We start from the raw sequence: 19793 nt of genomic DNA on the forward strand, positions 1-19793 counted from the left end.
TGAATTGATCCTGACCCTCAGTCTTGGCCAGAATAGGAAATCTGGTTTAGATTACGGTCGTTACTTTAGAGGAGTGATGAGTTGCTTTGTTTTCTGCCTGGTGTCATCATGGCTTGTTACACAGATGTCCTTTCCGTCACAGAGCCAACTTAAGGCGAGCTTGCTGGAAGAAGTTTACCTGTCACTAACCAGCTATTTTATTTACATTTTTTACAGTGTTGAGATAGTAAGAAGGCACAATATACTAACATATGCAGCCCCACTAACTTTTTATCTGCTCCTATGAGAGATTGGACTGGGCTCCATGAAAATTATCTTTAGAGATTAGCAGATATTAATTTGACCTCTGGGTGAATTAACCTCGCTTAGGTGATAATTGTCGTCAGGTATTAGCAGATATTATTTTGGCGTTGGGTGAATTGACCTCCTACAGGCTTTTTTTTTTTTTAAGTGAGCATAGTATAAATGATAAATTAGTTGCTTCATATAAATATATTTATCATTGTAAACTTCTGTCATCCAGATTAGTGGCTTGACTATCCTTAATGATCATGCCGCCAATAATACATGCTCATGAATTAAGTGGTTGCCTAACAGGGCTGTGCCTCAGACAGACTTGCCTTTGGTCATGGAAAGAACGCTGTCCCGCTGCAAGGTTAGGGAGGTGAAGTGGAATGTTAATTTAAGAAGTCATCTATCATATGCCGTCTTGATTCCTTTCCTCCTTTTCCACACATACTTGTCCTATATGTCTCTCAGATTCTTCTAGTAGGAGACATGGGGAGTCCTGTTTTCCCTCTGATGGAAGCAGCTATCCAGCGTGGCCCTCAAACGCCTATGGGTGACTACTGGTTCTAGGTGCTGGCAAAGATTACTCAACTCAAAGCAGTTAGAACAGTATCTCGGTTCACACTACCTGTGACTGTTGTCTTAGATTCTAAGTACTTCAAGGAAAACGGTTTACTTTCCCTGCCTTGTTAACTGCAAAATAAACAGTGAGCTCTAGCAGGGCTCTCGCTTGCATGAAGTACCTTTGGCAGTACTGGTCCTTGCTCCAGGCCACAATGGGTATATTGTTTGATTCCGTAGGGCTACACTGATGAGCCTGTTTCCAAGATCCTTTGCCAAGTGGAGGATGGGACAATTGTACAGCTGGATCGCTGGAACCTCCACGTGGAGAGAAACCCAGACTTGCCTCCGGAAGAACTTGAAGAGGGTGTGTGTAAGGTGAGGGAGCTCCTTCTTCAGCAGAAAGGACCCCTGGGGCAGGTGCCTGAGTGACAGGAAATACATTCCTGGCTGGAGAACCATATGCTGAGTCCCTCCTATGAGATCACAGGATAATGGTTGAGTTTATGGTCACTGGGGCTGGGGGTGTAACACTACTCCATGGTTCAGTCCCATTGACTTCTATAGACTGAGATCCGGAGCGAAGGGGGCTGTTCTCTGTCCTCATCTTCCACACCAGAAAGGCATGTATTCATTCTCCGATCTCTCAAGCACTGCAAACTCAGAATCGATGAGAAGGTGAAAATATACAGATATTCCGAAGCACTAGGCATATGGCTTTTTGATGGAAAGATAACCTCCTGAGATTTCTAGTCTGATACTAAACACCTCTTATATTTAGGAAGCATTAACTAAGCCTGTTTCATCACTTGGTTGGGACTTGAAGAGGCCTAAATAAATGTATTTTTCCTTCAGTGCTGAAGCTTTCATTTCCACCCAAGACAAACGAAGAGACACAGTTGTACATATGTTAGTGCAGAGTTTTGGTGGGAATTGGGTCCTAAGTTCCAGGCTCAATTTCATATAAATTTGACAGGTTGCCAAGCAGCCACTTCTTGCATATTACTTTCCACTTTTCTCCTGTGATAGTGTTTACAGAGTTGTTCATGCGTAAGAACCTCCGTATGTGTCTGTGAGAAATGCAGATTCTGGGGTCCGGTCTCCATTGACTCTGATTGAGTAAATGCAGTTCGAAGGCCCAGGATCTGTACTTTAAATGGCATCCCTGCTTTATTGGATTATGTCACTGATTGAGGTCAAGATTGCCTTGGGCATTTCTTTTCTTTTCTTTTCTTTTCTTTTCTTTTTTCTTCCTTCCTTCCTTCCTTCCTTCCTTCCTTCCTTCCTTCCTTCCTTCCTTCCTAACATTACTGTCATGGGCATTTCTGCTTTGAAATAAATTGAACCACATGTCCTTTTGAATCCAACCCAAACCCATTTATTTATCAACACCATGATCCCAAACAATTGTGATAAACACTCAAGGTTCCTACTTGGCTAAAATCGGTTAAAACATGTTCTACCTTGTCTTCATGTTTTTTCCCCTAACCCATGATCCAGAAATGATATGGTTTCTAGTAGATGCCCTGACTGCTTTGTTGGTTTGCATTCATAATGTCACAGTGTTGCTTAAACTGGCATCATATTGGGATATGATACTTTCTAATGTATTCGACCTATGGAAATTGGGTAAAAAAATAGCCAAAGTGAAAAGAACTATATGGAAATTTTAAGGTCCTTTCCCCACCAATCTTAGAATGCTTAGACCCTCAAGAGGAATCTCTATTTGAATCTCTTCCTGACAGCTTAAGAGATGGAAAGACTCCTTGGTGCAGCCAGGGAACATTAATCTAGACAATTAAAGGGCTTTGAAAAATTGGATTTTTGAAATGTATAGGAAATTGAGGCAATTTTTCCTGGAAAACTGAATAAGAATTTAATAAAAGACTAAATTGGGATATGATTTAGGGGATAGTGACCAAATGTTCTCCTGAGTTATCAGTGAATGCTAAGACATTGGCTAGAATCATAGCCAAGAAAACATAAATGGTAGAGATGAACGTATCTGTGCTTTTGACAAGATCACCAACCCTTGCTGTCATTACAAAGACTTGGTATTTTGTTTAAGTGCAGGAACTGGACATTTCTCAAATATGAAGCCAGCAGAGAGAGACATGATTTTGGCGCTGCTCTGTGTTTATCTTCTCCCCTGTTCTCCAGTCAGTTGTAGCCATTTCTAAGGGGGCTGATTTGACCTCTGAATCCTTATAAGCCCTGACTCAGGACCTCCCACTGGGGATGCAGGTGTTCATTCTTTTTTTCTATCAGAGGCTAAAGCAATCTTTTTTCTTTTTTTCTGAATTAATATCTCTTTCTGTTCCTCTCCCTTTCATTTCATGTATTTCTTAATGGGACAAGGTCCACATTCTAGTCAAACAAAATCTTGCTGATCAAGGGATGTATAAAACAGTGTAATAAGCTTACCTGTGGGATCTTGAGGGTTAAACACTTACTTCTACCATAAGAGAAGTAAGTATATTTCTATCTGGAGGCTAAACCTGATAATTAACTGGAAACATTATCCAAGCTGAGATAAAATTGCCTCTCTATTTAGTTTAACATTTACCTTACACTCTGAGCTGCCGAAGGAAAAGTGGAAGAACCACAATTTCCTTTCTAGCATTTTCCACATGCCTTTCTAATTGTTCTAACATTCAGCCCTTAAAAGGACATGAATTTTGCAGTTCTGATGAAGGGTTTTAGGTCGTATAGTCCTCTCCCTTACAAAGCTGGCAGTGCTAACAGCCAGGGACCCAGAGGACTCTAGGAAGGCCAGTGTGTGTCCCTGCATCTGTGTCTGCTTAATTCGTGATCATATTAAAGATCCAAGGTCTGATAGACTAAGTAGAAATCTGAATGTTACTGACAAATATGTATACACATGTATATTTCTTATTCTATAGATCAAGGAGAGCTGAATGTTTCCCACTGCATAATTTTTTATGACTTATGTCAAAAATAGATTTAAAAAACTCAAAGAATAAGCATATTAAATATTCATTTTAAGTTGCAGTATTAATATGCTGGGCATACATACTCAAAAAGTATATCCACTGACTGAGTAACTTGCACATGATCCTTCCAACTGAGTTGATTCCCTAAGTCTGCTTAGTGAATCATTCTTTGTAACTATTGCGCATGTGTTTCCCTCAGCTGAACTGGGCTCTCCTACTAATATCTGCAAGATTAGTTCTCATTTAATCATTTGTATTTGTGTCACTAGTTTCCTATACTATTTAACATCCTTTGGTTTGAGCTTTCACTAATGAATTCAAAAATCCCCTGTTCCTTCTACACAGACACCTTCTACCTGGGGTTGTGACTGCTCTCTCTCCCCCAGGTGTCTGGCGTTAGGCCTGACGTGACTGTGCCTAGTTACGCACCACTTCACCTCTACTCTGTTCATCATTGCAGCTTCCTCTGAATGTTTTCAATAATTACTTCAGCCTTGGATTTGACGCCCACGTCACACTGGAGTTCCATGAATCCAGAGGTGAGGACAACGTCCCATTTCCATCTCCCAGGGAGGAAGTTTCCAGCAGGTGTTTTGCATGTTCCCTTCTGTTTGCATCTCACTTTGGTGTTGGCAGTGGGCTTCAGCGTCGCTTCATTTTAACCATCATGGTGACCTTGGGAGCTAGGCAGGATAGAAACTTCGAATAGGACCCCGAGACCCAGTTGTTTAGAGTCTCAAAGATAGTAAAGGACAGCACTAGGAGTATGTTCCAAGTCTCAGACTGCTAATTTTGAAGTTTGACTAGAAACTTTGAAGTTAGTGAGCTACTAGGAAATGATAAAGATTCTTTCACTACAGTCATTAGGATATTCCCAGCTTCTGGAAGCACCAGTTGTTAACGTCCAACACTTCATATAAACCAGGACCACTGAAATCTGGCAGCACAAACATTCAAGTCCTCCCTGTATGCATAAGAGAGACAAAAGGCATCCTAGAACAAGGGAAACTGATAGGCCGTTTGGGTTGCAAGGAAGGGTATGGTGGTGATTGGATTGGTTGTGGAGGTGTTGGGAAAACCCATTGGGCAAGGAAGAGGGGCGAATGACCCAGTAGTAGTTTCAAGGGTTAAAAAAGAGATGGGGTCACAATTAGGGAACAAACCCAGTTTTGAAAGAGACAAGATGAAATAATGGCATACAGTTAAATACTTCCTACAAGAAGTTCTTATGCCATTCGGAGCTGAGAAAGGGCAGGATCTGAGCTTATGTTTTGAACCTCCAATCTTCTGTGCTCGTGCTCACTCACATAGTGTCTCTTCATCTCTCTCTTCAGATCTCTTCTTACTAGTGTAACTATGTACATCCGTATCCTTGCCTGGATCGACATCTGTACCTAGTCCCTGTGAATATGTTAATATATAACCAAAATAATGCCCGGCTCCAGGTTCCTAAGTGCACTGTGAGAGAAAAGGCATAAGTGAGAGGATTATTTTACTTCTTTTTCTTCAGATTCTTCAAGAGTAGAAGTGGTATTAACTCCTAGAATTTGAAATATAGAGACCTTAAGGCTAGAATTCAAATGTTCAGATTCTAGTATTAACCCAGAGAAAATTCTGATAACACTCTTACACACTAAAGGTCAGGAGTGAAGTTGTAGGATTAAGGGTGTTAGAATACCAAGTATAGGTCAAGTCCAAACTTGTCATTCTCAAGTTGAATTCAGCAGTTTTGGTAGGCTTTGCCTTCCTGCTTTCATGAGGCTTTGAGGGTCAAATGCTGTGTCAAATAAAAGCAATACCGATCAAAGAGAGAGCCATAGTTTGTCTTTTCTCTCTGAAAGGTTGGCTGATTACAGAACCACAAATATCAAATACCCAGATCAGGAACACCACCACCCTCCTACCGCCCTGCTGTAGACAATTCTTGGAGATAGATGCAGAGAGTCCTACATTAGGGCCCACATTTACAGTCTGTTGGTCTCCCTAAATTTAAGGAGACTTAATTTGGGGAAGTAAATGGAGATTACTTTCCTCATTTCTTAACCCGTTTTTTTTCTCATATTCTTCAGGACACTCTGGATCTGGGCTTCCTAATAAAATCCTTAACTTTCTTAATAATACTTGTAATATAATTATCACCAATGCACGAATCTTCCAAAATAGACATCCTGGCATGAAAAGAGACCTAAGTGAGTAAGTGGCAGACAATGAGCTCATTCACGGGAGCCTAATATTTTGTCTAATTAATCTGACAATCTCTTAATGATACATATACTTGTACTATGATGAAACTTCTGTGTCTCAGAGTGAAAAAAATAAAAAAGGAACATCAAGGTGGAAAGACCAGGCTTAGGAGAGGACTCTTAAAGGAAAGTGATTTGTTTTTGAAGCTGTGGGACTATTTCATTTGAGAGAGGAATATGCCAACTGTGGTGTATGTATATACACCTTAGTTTAATATGTGTGTGATTATAAAACAGTTGGTTAAAAGATGCCAAGCATTGGCCTTCAAAGAGTTTATTGTTGAGGCTTAGCATAGTGCTTTCATGCAGTATGAAATGGAACCGCAGTCATTTGCCCTGCACGGAAGCTCAAGCCTTGAAAACCAACCACTGAAGAACTGGTAGGGAGAACTGACGTTGATGCATGAAGATGATGTGGAGGTAAATATTCGCGAAGTGTTGGAACCAGATTTGCTGGTTGATATGCCTGGACCCGAAGTGGACTTCTTAATATCTCTTAATCTATTCATTTTGCATTAATTCAAAGTCATTAATTCAGGATGAAAAGTATAATCACCCAAGCTTATTATTATTATTATTGATTTTTAGTGTTTTCTCTTTGTTTGGGTTTTTCCCATATTTTTTTACCTGGCTAGTCAAGAGATCTCAAGTTCACTTGCAGAAAGAAAAGATAGTCTGGCCACATTTTCAAAAGGGGCAGCCTTACATCTTTCATTGGTTATTCTCTTGGCTGTTCTCAAGCCAAGAACACCAATAGTTGAGATTTCCAACTGTTCTCAAATGCAGACACTCACAGTTTGAGAAGTCATGAAAAGCTTGTATCATTTGCCATGAAATACTTGGAGAGTGACTCAAAGCCTCATGAGAGCCATTATGAAAAATGAGCTGAGATAGGATAACCTATTAGGTATTAGTAAAAATACACACACACGCACACACACACATGCACACACAGGTGGACAGTGAGAGGATTATTTTACTTCTTTTTCTCCAGGTGTGTGTGTGTGTATGTTTGGGAATTATACTAATCTGTCAATATGAAATGGGTCATAAGTACAGATCTCACTAAGGCAGAGTCTTTACCAGTGTAATTGCCAAAACAATTTTTGGCATAAATGTGAAATAGCCCATCTAATAGAGGGGATTATTAAAGACATTTGAGATAGTTTCTTGGTGGCTTTTAGAATTACTGGTAGTAAAGCAGGGAATAAAGATAGTCTTAACATTTTGACTGACTTTGTACATAAAGAATGCAAACATTTGTGTAATTTGGGTTTCTGTGTTTGATCAGAAGGTAGGTTTAGTTCATTCAATTGGAAGATAGAGATGCCTTCTCACTAAAGTGGCTGCACCGTGCATAGCTGAGCTGTTGCTTACATTATCAGCAAGTGCAGTAATTTGGAACAGGGTCTGGAGACGTAATAGACTTGGTTATTTAATTGTCAGTTGGAGTCTTGCCCAGAACTTAAATAATTGCTGCATTATGACAGTGCTTGAGGAAGTGCATTAAAATATTCCCATCTATTAATGCATAGCTGTGTTAACAGTGATTATGGTTATCACGTGGCGAAGTTAGGTCTCACATTGCCAGCTAAATGAATTAGATTGTCATTTTTTTTGGACATGAAGGATATTAAGTACCTCAAACTTTTAACCTGAGATTGAATGCTTAAATTTTACTACCTCACTGAAATTACCTATTCAGCAGAGGTGAACCTAACGCTACAATGTCTGGGAAATGCAGTTATGACTCTAGAGTCAGTATTTAAATTTGACTTAAGATTTACTATTTTCACTGAATATACAGAGACATGCAGATCACCATGTTTCCAAGGATTATGAATGTTTCATAAATAAACAGATTTCTTTACGAAGATATCTCAGTGGCTTGCTAAATTTCATCATCTGCAAAGGACTTATGACCAGTGTCATGCATAGGCACTGTGACTTGAGCACAATTTGCCCTGGAGAAATTCTCACTGTCCAAGGTTCTCTGTAATCTTCTTTTCCATCGTGAACGTCTATATGGCGCCTACTCTTCATTCAAGATTCAAGTGTACCTGCCTTTGGAACGCGTTTTTCTGCATTCTCTTCACGTGGGACTCTCACTTCATCTGACATAGGCATCTTCGATGGCATATGAAATGGGACGTTTTACTTTGATTTGCAAACCTGTCTTCTCCACTCTAAACTCACGAGGGCACAAGACCATATCTTCTTATATTCCCTGTGCCAAGTCTGTGGCTATCTCAATAAGTGTTTGTTACAGTAATGGAAAGTGTAATTGGGAGATAGGCCCCATATACAGATAAAAGGTAACAGTAGAAAGGAGTATATCGTAGGGACAAGATTAGTTGTGTAGGCCGCAAGTAATACAGTAGTTTGCCAGAAAAAAAGGTAGTGGGGTAAAATTTCCAGAAAGAGTAGGAGGGAGCTGACAGATAAAGGAGGTGTGTGATGTGTGTAGAAAAGAAGTGGAGTTGGTGAGGGCATTTCAGACAGCATAGGGACAAATGAGCTTGTGATAAGGATGGGTTAGATGACCAATTAATACCTAGTGAAAGATTTTTGTGAGGATATTAATAAAATGGATAATGTTGATAAAATATTTGTCCTTAATGGGAGATGACGTTGGAAGAAAAGATCTTTTTGGATGCATACAATTTCAACTGAAGGTGGCATTGTTACAGTGGGCCTAGATTTTGGCATCACTTATGTATACCTAGCTGAAGTTTTAAGATTAGGTACGTATCGGGGTGCCTGAGTGGCTCAGTTGGTTAAGCGTCCAGCTTCAGCTCAGGTCAAGATCTCACAGTTTATGGGTTTTAGCCCTGTGTTGGGTTCTGTGCTGACATCTCAGAGCCTGGAGCCTGCTTTAGATTCTGTGTCTCCCTCTCTCTCTGTCCCTCCCTTGCTTGTGCTCTGTCTCTCTCTCTCTCTCTCTCTCTCTCTCTCTCTCTCTCTCAAAAATAAGTAAACATTAAAAAATTTAAAAAAAGATTAGGTACATATCTAGTACAGAGAATATGGAAACTGTGAGTTCTTTGGAGTTCAAATTGCTTATTGATGTTATAAACATAGTGTTGAACTCATATTTATGAATATTTCCCTTAATATGCCAGATCAATTACAGACAAAAGTAGGGTTTAGAGTCCTATTCTGATGGCACAGATGTTACTGTGTTGTACATAAAGATAGGATTAATATATTAAATCAATGGAATGGATTATATTCAGAGCCTTATTATCATTATAACTGGCTTATATCTAAAGCCAAATCATTTAGGTGATTTAGATGATGAGATTTGAGAAGTTTGAACTAATAAGATTTTGGTGAGATTTTTGGATTTTGAGTTGATGCCCTAATGGGGATGAGACCTTTGGGCACCTTGGAGGGAATGAATGTTTCTATATGGGAAGGATGTGAATCATGGGGGCCAGATGGTAGGTGATGGTAGGTAGAATTTTGGCTTCTGGGACCTTCGCCATTTGCTGTCATGCTTGTTGGTTAGGTTATTTTACATGGCAAAAAGACTTTTTTTAATGTTACTGGGGTTAATATAATTAGCTGACCTTAAGATGGGAAGATAATTTTGGATTATCAGAGTGAGCCCAACAATATACCGTAAGCTCTTAAAAGGGTCAGTGGAAAGTTGAACAGGAAGTTAGAGAAATGTGGCAGACGGGGAGTTGGATAGATCTGGAGTGTGAGAAGGTCTTGATGTGCCACTGCAGGCTTTGATGGTGGAAGGGATCCCAAGCCAAGGTCTGCTGAAGGGCTCTAGAAGTTGGGAATGAACCCTGGCCAACAACCAGCAAGGAAAAAGAACTTTATTCCTTCAACCGTAAGGAAATAGGTTTTGCCAATTGTAGAGCCTCCAGAGAAAAGCCCTGCAGACTGACACGTTGACTTTGGCCTTGTAAGACCTAAAGTAGAGGACTCAGGAGAACCCAGTCCAGATTTTGGCCTAGAGAATAAGAAAATAAATGGATATTTTAAGCTGCCAAGTTTTCAGGAATAGAAAACTAATACAATTAATGTTGGTGTCCAGTCATATTATAAGTAGGTTAATGGCCTCGACATATACAGTAAGTATTTAGATCTCACTCAGTTACACCCTGTTCTTGTGGAAGAGGAAGATGGGCAATCAAGGAACTGCAGCGATAAGCCATGGGTGCTTCCACTCCTGGAGTCTTGGTATACTTTGAGTGTTATTGGCATTTCTTGAGAATACCGTTTCATGGTTGACCTCATACCAATTGGCACATACAACTCCCTAAGGAACAGGAATGCTTAAACTTTCTTACTGGTCCTTTCTCAATTCTGTATGTCTCCTTTTCTTGATACAGTTGGGCTCCATGTTCCTTGGTCCTTCTCAAAGACCTGTCAATTCTTATGCATACACATAGAAATATTCAGCTACTCAACCCTCTCAGAGCCAATAAGAAATGATTAAGTACTATTACTTGCAAGCTACCCCTTGCTTTCCTATGGACTGGCTTTTGCAAGGAGTGCAAAGCTCTAATACTAGCTGACATCTCTCAGCTCCAGGCAGCCTTTGTTTCTGAGGCTGTTTGGAATAGCACAGATCTTAAAATGGAAAAAGGGTTTAATCATTAAGGCAGGTTCAATCAGGGAGTCTGTAGTATGATACCATTATAGGATTAGGAGAGATAACGGAATTTACCTCCATCTTTTCTGTTCTCTGGGCTAAAGCACATGTGTGACTCACCTACCTGTTGTCTTTCTGATGCCTCTGTAAATGCTAGTGTCTTGATCTGGTTTCATTTTACATATTAATCAAGTTTAATCTAGTTAAATTACATCTGAAGTGACTGTTTTCATCAGCTGTGTCAACGGAATCACCAAACACTCAGTTTATTTCATAATTTTCTTCTAGTCTTTTTGGGTCTTACAGAAAATTTTCTATCTCTTGAGACACAACTATTTATTTACAAGGAAAAAAAAACCTTAGGCTTATAGGAAAGCCTCTTAAGAATGTGAATCTTTCCAAACCATAAAGTAATGTTTTCAAAAAGTAAATGTTAATAGTTGATATATAATTCAGTTAATAGCTGTGAATGTTGGTGCCCTCAAAAAATTCTGTGCCAGAAATGTGTGTGTCATTTTCAATTTTTTATTATAACTTTTATTATAACTTTTGGTAACCAGATCTGACTTTCTTTCTTTTGTTCTTTTTAAAATTAGGGACTATGTACCCCTGATAAACTTCATAGCAATAGAAATTCTAATTTTGCCGCTGGTTCCATAAAAGCAAGAAAGAGTTAATGCAACTGAAAACGGTACCCAGCCAAATCAGGGTTAAGAAAGTTTAAAAACAACAACAAAAAGAAAACACACACACAAAAAACCCCAGTGTTACTCAGTAGCCAAATTTATCCTAAAGGCCCTGACTGTAAAAAATGGTGAATTCTGGGTCCACAAATGGGGACCAAAGAGATAGAGCATTTTATTTTTTTTCCTACCTGTTTTTCATTTAGGATAACCTGCAAATTAACCTTGAACTTGTTTTATCTTGTTTCTAGGGTTTATAGTACTTAATTCAGTAGAACAGAGTGAATATTTAAGGAAAGATGTGAGATACAGAAACAAACGTACAAAACTCTCAAAAGCCAATTTACAAAATACTACCTTTGTTTTTAAAGTTTGCAAGCTTTCACTCCATTTCCATGTCATGTGTGAATAATATATTCTAATAATATATTAGAATGAAAATATAAAAATAACCTACTGATGCTCTGTTTAGGATTATGCAATGAGATCATGTAGCTCTTATTCTGCCCAATCTTAGTAAGATCTTTGCTACTTTTCTTCATCTAGACATTTGTTGAGATTTGCCATTCAAACATAAGTCCAGGACTTGAACCAGTTTCAGCTGGTCAGCCAGCTGCCTGCTGAGAAACAATTTGAAGAGAGACCTTGCCCTCAGAAGACATTAATGAGCATGTGGGATAAAAATAGCAGAATGAAAAATATTGACCGTAGGTCCCTTTGGAATGTCTCGGGATTCTACTAGAAAGAATGTGAGGAAATAATATTTCACTTAGGGATTTTCTGATCCCTTGAATTCATGTGAACATTCTCTGATGCCGAGTCGTGTTTAACCTTTTTGTAGTCTGCAACTTATATAACAAACAGGGTCCAACTCTCCAGTAAATCGGGTAATTTTTGAAAGCCTGTTACCAACAAGAACACAGATGGTAGTTTGTAGTTTTAGTAAAATATGAAGGCAAATTCTCCATTAGAAGTTTTATCCAAATTTTTCATGTTTAATTACCTTTGGAAGCTACATGCAAAGTTTACTGAAGACTTGCCCTATGGAAGTCAAAGCAAGTAGTCACCTTTTATCACCCTCCCTTTGTCCTGTCACCCCTGTCCTGTGTCCCTGCCAACCTTCTATTCTGAATAGAGTCCAGAGTGTCACAACTTTTTTTTTTACTTTATTATTATTTTTATTATTTTTAATAGTTTATTTTCAAATTGGATTCCATATAACACCCAGTGCTTCTCCCCACAAGTGCCCCCCTCCATGACCATCACCCCCTTCTTTCCCTCCCCTGCCTTCAGTCCGTGGTTCGTTTTCAGTATTCAGTAGTCTCTCATGATTTGTGTCCCTCTCTCTCCCCAGCTCTCTTTCCCCCTTCTCCCCTCCCTATGGTCCTCTGTTAGGTTTCTCCTGTTAGACCTATGGGTGCAAACATATGGTATCTGTCTTTCTCCGCCTCATTCTACGAAGCACACATCACTCTGATTCCTAAGCCAGGCAGAGACCCAACAAAAAAAGAGAACTACAGGCCAATATCCTTAATGAATACAGATGCAAAAATACTCAACAAGATACTAGCAAATGTCACAACTTTTTAAAAAATAATTCTTTATTTATTTGGAGAGAGAGAGAGATTGTGTGTGAGGGCACCAGTGTGGGAGGAGCAGAGAGAGAAGCTCAGGCAGGCTCAGCACTGTCCGCACAGAGCCTCATGTGGGGCTCGACCCCATCAACTGTGAGGTCATGACCCGAACCGAAATCAAGAGTTGGACGCTTAACAGGCTGAGCCACCCAGGTGCCCCCAGACTGTCTCAACTTTTAATGTACATGCAGATCAACCAGAGACCTTATTAAATCATGATTCGTAGACACCGTCCCCTAAGCATTCTAATTCAGTAGGTCTGGGGCAGAGTCCAAGAACTTGCATTTGTAACAAGCTTCCAGTTGGGGCTGATGCTGCCATTTGGGGGCTGCACTTTGGTCGCACTGGAGAGCTTTACCTTCTGGCCTATAACTAAGGAAAAGATGATAAGGGCTGTTGAGTCTGGTGGATCTGTGGGGTGGGAGAGAGGGGCAGGAAGTGAGAGTGCTAATGGAAGCCACTACCTTCAATGAGGTCTCTGTAACAAAACTACCTGTCTCCTTTTTCAGAAGCAAATCCAGAGAAATTCAACAGTCGTTTTCGAAATAAAATGTTCTATGCAGGGGTAAGTAAGTATACAGTGTATTTATAATTATTACATATTATTTGATACTAATTTATCATTGGTAATAAGTATACTATTAAAAATAATTACACATCTCAGATGTTTACAAGTATGTCTATATTATGGTTAAGGTTTGATGTCTTGGTTTAAAAGTAAATATACTGAAGTTGGTAGAAAGAGAGCTGGTGTTCGTCATCTTTGAACTTTAAAGTCTTGAAGCTGCATGTTGTACTGAGGAGATGACATTCAAGGAGTGATGTCAAAAACATCAGAGTCAACTTAGAGAATGGGGGAGTTAAGGAGACTGAAGGGTGTGTGGGAAGTCGGGTAGGAATGTGGTCTGCACGGCGGTACCTAGGTCTCAACGTTGGGAAGAGACATTGACGGGGGATGCAGTTTCTCATGGAAGGAAAGGGGGTCTTTTTTTCTTCTTCTCAGGAACATCCCTGGGGATGAATGGCTAGAGAGAGGGGAAATGAAAAGGCCTCCAAAAATACTGACTTTATTTATGTATTTATTTAATTTTTTTAATGCTTTATTTATTTTTGAGAGAAAGAGAGAGAGAGAGAGACAGCGTGAACGAGGGGTGGTGGGGGGGGTCAGAGAGAGCAGGAGATACAGAATCCAAAGACAGGCTTCAGGCTCTGAGCTAGCTGTCAGCACAGAGCCCGACACGGGGCTCGAACCCATGAACCGTGAGATCTTGACCTGAGCCAAAGCCAGATGCTCAACTGACTGAGCCACCCTGGCGCCCCAAAATATACTGATTTTAAAGAACATGTAGTTAATTTATACCACAGGATAGAAAGAATTGTAATAAAAGGGGAGAGGGTGAAGCCACACATTCTTAGTGGCAAGTTAAACATAATTTTAGCACCCTGTAGTCAAGTAAGAGATCAAAAAAGTTGTTAAGATAAATCTTCAAACTGACCCTTGGAATTAGCTACCTTTTCACTTTTCTACCATGTTCTTAAATTTTATTATAGGTTGCAGTTTGAAAACAAAGTTTTCATCTTGACAGCCACTGCATTTTGTTTTGGATTCAGCCAAAAAAAAAAAAAAGGAACTTGTTTTATATTTTTGAATAATTTAGAAGCATTAGGAAGTATCTATAATACCTAAGCAAGGATTTGGCATAACCATGTGATTAAGTTTTGGGTTTTTTTCCCTCTTTTTCTCCTTGTGGTGTAGGCAGCTTTTTCTGATTTCCTACAGAGAAGCTCTCGAGATCTATCCAAACATGTTAAAGTTGTAGTAAGTATTGAACGTATTGACTCATTTCATTTGTTTGTTGTTGTTGCTTTATTTATTTAAATTCGAGTAACATACAGTCTAATGTTGGTTTCAGGAGTAGAACCCAGTGATTCATCACTTACATGTAACACCCAGTGCTCATCCCAACAAGTGCCCTCCTTAATGCCCATCCCCCATTTAGCCCATCCCCTTCTCCACCTCCCCTTCAACAACCCTCCGTTTGTTCTCTGTATTTAAGAGTCTCTTGGGGTGCCTGGGTGGCTCAGTCGGTTAAGCCTCCAACTTCGGCTCAGGTCAGATCTCACGTCTGTGGGTTCGAGGCCCGTGTCGGGCTCTGTGCTGACAGCTAGCTCAGAGCCTGGAGCCTGTTTCCGGTTCTGTGTCTCCTTCTCTCTCTGTGCCTCCCCTTCTCATGCTCTGTCTCTCACTGTATCAAAAATAAATAAAAAACATTTTAAAAAATTAAAAAAAAGAGTTTCTTATGGTTTGCCTCCTCTCTTTTTATCTTATTTTTTCCTTCATTTCATTTGAATATAAATATATTACAAAAAATGTACCCCAAATACCAGATTATATACTTAGATTAACCAGTGGGCTCCATTAATTTCAGAGATGACTTAATGTAATTCATTCATCTAACATTTCTGAGAATTCAGCTCTGTGTTGGAAAATGTCTTAGTTTGGTAGATGAATGGACAGCTAGTTTCACTCCTGAAGAAACTCATAGTTCAGTTGCAGAAGAGGGCATATAAGTCATTGCATAATACTGTTTAATTAATGTTGTTGACTATGCCTGCAATATGGTGGTGGAACAAAGTAGGAAATGGAAACTGACCGTGATGGGTTCAGGAAAACTTTCATTAAAGAAGTGATGTTGAGCTGAGTCTTGATGTAGAAATAGATGCTTACCAAACAAGTATCTTTATTCCAGGACTATTTGAGGAGTCTCCATTTTAGAAAAATGCATTTATTTTATTGTTGTGTAATGATCCCCTCTGTAGCCTGTAGCCTGGCCAACGTTCTTCACCACTGAATGGTTGATTGGTTGGTTTTTGGTGCTGTTTCTTCCTGGGTTTCTATTTCAGGTTTTAGACACACCCTTCTTGGAGACATGAGAGAGGGAATACCTTTTCTCTAAGAGTTATATTTTAAAGTAGAATATTATTAATTATTAAGAAAGACATAAAATGTTTCCTTATAATAAGGACCAAATGTGACTTTCTTGTACATAATTGTCTAAGGAAATAGAAATGAGAAAGAAGTGAGATATAGCCATGCTTGACTTTATCATAGTATAGATAAAGAATAGAATATGTGATGAGCGGGGACAAAATAACACAAATACATTAGAATAGAGAAAAATATATGTAAGTGCATAGAGGAGCGGGAAAGGATATAAACTAAAATTTGTAATCACCATGCAGCAAAAACAGTTCTACAGAGGAAGTTTATACCAAAATAGACCTATCTCAAAAAACAAGAATAATACCAAGCAACCTAACTTGACATCTCAAGGAGCTAGAAGAAGAACAACAAAGCCCAAAGCCAGTAGGAAGAAAGGAAATAATAAAGCTTAGAACAGAAATAAATGAAATAGAGACTACAAAGTCTATAGAAAAAAGATCAATAAAATGAGGAGCTGGTTCTTTGAAAAGATACACAAAATTGACAAACTTTTAGTGAGACTCAACAAGACAAAAAGAGAGAGAACTCAAACAAAATCAGGAATGAAGGAGGAGGAGTAACAACCAACACCATAGAAATACGAAGGATTTTAAGAGAATATTATGAAAAACTATGTGCTAACAAACCAGTTGGGAGGGACAGAGGCCATTACCATTGCTGTGCATGACCTTGGCATCACTTTCAGGTAACTCAGTTCTCATGCAATAGCAGTGCAAACAAGCATCTTTTAGTCATAGAGACTCTTGAAATGGAGGTACTCCCTTCTTAAAGCTAAAGGCAAGAAAGACAATTTTATTGATAAAATTTTGGTTATAAAATTTAAATAGCATAAAATTTAAGCAACCTTCTATCAGACTTCCCTGTTTCTTCACCCCCTGGCAATCCAGCCAAAAATAAACTTGCTCTGTTTTTCCAATATTTTTTACATTTAGAGGAATGGCGGAGGCACATGCCCAGGGGCAGTGGGCATTGAATGGTCTTGACTGTTGGAAGTCCTCTGCAGTGAAATTAAACTCCATAAACTCCCTAACCACTAGACAGTTTATTTCCCACGTCTAACAGCCCCCTTGATGATGAATGTCTGATTCCTAGGTGGGTTATATAGCAGGAATTAAAGGAAGCTTGCAAAGAGGTCAAAATGGTGGCCAAGTAACTAGGCAATATTTGGTATCAGCCAGAACAGGCAAAATTCCAGGTGGATTTGTTTGTGTCTCCTTATCTTTTTTGTGTGTGAGGAGAAAAAAAATATTAGAAACAAGATCTAAATGCTTGGGATTCATTCCTAGGTCTACCTTCATGAGGTATATGACTTTGGGGGAATCATGTAATCTTTCAGAAGAGTTTACTTTCCTTGTTTAAAACAGGCATAATAAGACAGGTCTCTGAACAATTACTCACCAGTGTGATGTGTCCACACAGGGACCCAGGATATTTTTATAAGGACATCACTGTATGTTTTCTTGAGTGAGAGATGGAAAGGATAGAAGATTAGCTAGTGATTCGATGTATAGATAACAATAGACCATTTCAGTTTTGCCACAAGGTAAATTCATTGTTAATCTTTCACATAAATGTGAAGTGTTTGTTTGAACACTACCTCAAAAAAAAGCATAGGACAATAACAAAATCCTACGTACAGCATTCTCTGTTCTCCTTAGGACACATGAGTATGTGAGCTTGTATACAGGAACCTATTTTATATGCAGATATTTTCCTTTGTGTGCTTGCAGTAGAAGAAAAGTTGAAAGCTGCTGTTCTAAAGAGATGCAAAATTTAAAGGTAGTAATATGTAAGAAAACTTGATAAAGCATGATACATTGGAAGGTACCCATCTTTATGTAATTTGATGAATTCCCAGAGTCACTGATATGTTTCCCAGGAAGAAAAAGTAGAAAATTAAAAAAGATTTCTATTCTAAATAAAATAATTTTTAGTGTCTTTCTGTAAGGCAAACAATACTGATTTGTATGCTATTAATGTATCACATCCTATATATTTAAAAAATTTTAAATGTATATTTATTTTTGGGAGAGAGAGAGAGAGAGAGAGGGAGACTATAAGTAGGGGAAGGGCAGAGAGAGAGAGGGGGAAAGAAACACAATCAGAAGCAGGCTCCAGGCTCTGAGCTGTCAGCATGGAGCTTGATGCAGGGCTCAAACTTAGAACTCGAGATCATAACCTGAGGCAGAGTCAGATGCTTAGCCAACTGAGCCACCCAGGTGCCCCCATCACATCCTATTTTTTAAATTTTAGTTACTTACAACACTCAGTTTTGATTATTTAAAATATCTTCCTTGGTATAGTCATCTGTCAACTCATTTAAAGTCATTAAATTGGGAGACTTCATGTTTTTGCCGTCTCAGAGTATTGTAGAAATGCGTTCTATCAGTATACAGCATTTGATTTCTTTCTAAGTAACATTTTAAATTACATTGTTTATTTAGGGCTAAATGTTTCCTGGAAACAATTTTTAGAGCATGATCATGAACACTGGGCTGTGTTAAGATCAGCTGGGAAAAGAATAAGACAATGCTAGTAGAATCATTGTTCGTAGATTGAAAACTCTTTTTTTTTTAACTTTTAAGTGTTTTATTTATTTTTGATACAGACAGAGACAGAGCATGAGAGGGGGAGGGGCAGAGAGAGAAGGAGACACAGAACCGGAAGCAGGCTCCAGGCTCTGAGCTAGCTGTCAGCACAGAGCCCAACGCGGGGCTCGAACCCACAAATGTGAGATCTGACCTGAGCCGAAGTTGGAGGCTTAACCGACTGAGCCACCCAGGCGCCCCTGAAAACTGTTTTTAAAGAGATCTTTGAACATTCGCAGGGAGCTTGAGAATACGTTACTCCGCACTCCAAAGGGGAAGATGATGTGGATGAGGGTGTCGGGGGGCGAGTGCAAAAGCGCACCGCTGACATTGAGAAATCTGTAGCCGTGACTAGAGTTTTCTTCTTTTGACTTTTGTCACCTGTGGGAAATGGGAAAGGGGAATCAAAGTCTTTTCTTTGATTAGTCAGAAGATACTCAAGGAAAGTGCTAACTGGTGAGGGAGACTGTGTACAGAGGTGTTGAGGCCAGGCCAGTACGAGGCCCTTGAGACCCCCAGGGTCATGTCCAGATCAGGAACACAGTTTATCTCAGGAGACGAGTCCAAGTCTGTAAGCCATTAAATATGTAAGAGCAAATCCCTAATAGAGATACGGCTGATTTATAATAGTTTTTTAAAAAGCATGCAGTGTATATTCCTCTTAAAGAGTTTTCACAACATTAATGTTTAACATTTTCTTTTCTTTTTAAAAAAAATTTTTTTTCTATATTTCTTATTTATGTTTCTCTGATTTTTCTTTTTTTTGCCTTTTTGCTCTGCTATCTGGAAGAGTTTTTATTTTTTTTATTTTTTTTTTCATGGTTAATAATTCTTTTATTTTATTTTGAATGTAAAATTGTTTTTTAAATTTTTTAAATTTTTTTAGAATATAACATTATTTTTTAACATATGCAATTATTTTCCATCATTTACAATACAGTAGTTACAATGACACTCCAAACGGAAAAGCAAAGTAAAAAATCAGAACCCCAACTTCTATTTCATATAATTAGACTTATACAGAAATTAGAAGGTTAAGTAACAACTAGTTAATCACCTAATTTCACAGCTATCTGAAGTGGCAATCATTATATAGCAGCTTATCTATGATACATTCAAGATAAATGATACAATTTATTACTTGCCCATAAACTACAACACAGCCTGCTTAATACCTTTCCTTAAATTCCACCTCTATACTACAATATACTTGAGGTCCATGCAAA

The 19793-nt window shown here is 38.8% G+C and overlaps 1 protein-coding gene across 1 annotated transcript in view; it reads left to right on the forward strand.

Annotated features, from left to right (window-relative positions):
• DGKI (diacylglycerol kinase iota) overlaps positions 1–19793 on the forward strand; it is a 286356-nt gene that overhangs the window by 97519 nt on the left and 169044 nt on the right. The window contains exons 13-16 of the mRNA XM_029922877.1: positions 1090–1227; positions 4264–4342; positions 13485–13540; positions 14732–14794. Of these exons, the coding sequence (XP_029778737.1) occupies positions 1090–1227; positions 4264–4342; positions 13485–13540; positions 14732–14794 (336 nt within the window). The remainder of the gene's footprint in view (positions 1–1089; positions 1228–4263; positions 4343–13484; positions 13541–14731; positions 14795–19793) is intronic.

The sequence above is a fragment of the Suricata suricatta genome, chromosome 2 (genome assembly GCF_006229205.1).
Source record: "Suricata suricatta isolate VVHF042 chromosome 2, meerkat_22Aug2017_6uvM2_HiC, whole genome shotgun sequence".
Classification (NCBI taxonomy): Eukaryota; Metazoa; Chordata; class Mammalia; order Carnivora; family Herpestidae; genus Suricata; species Suricata suricatta.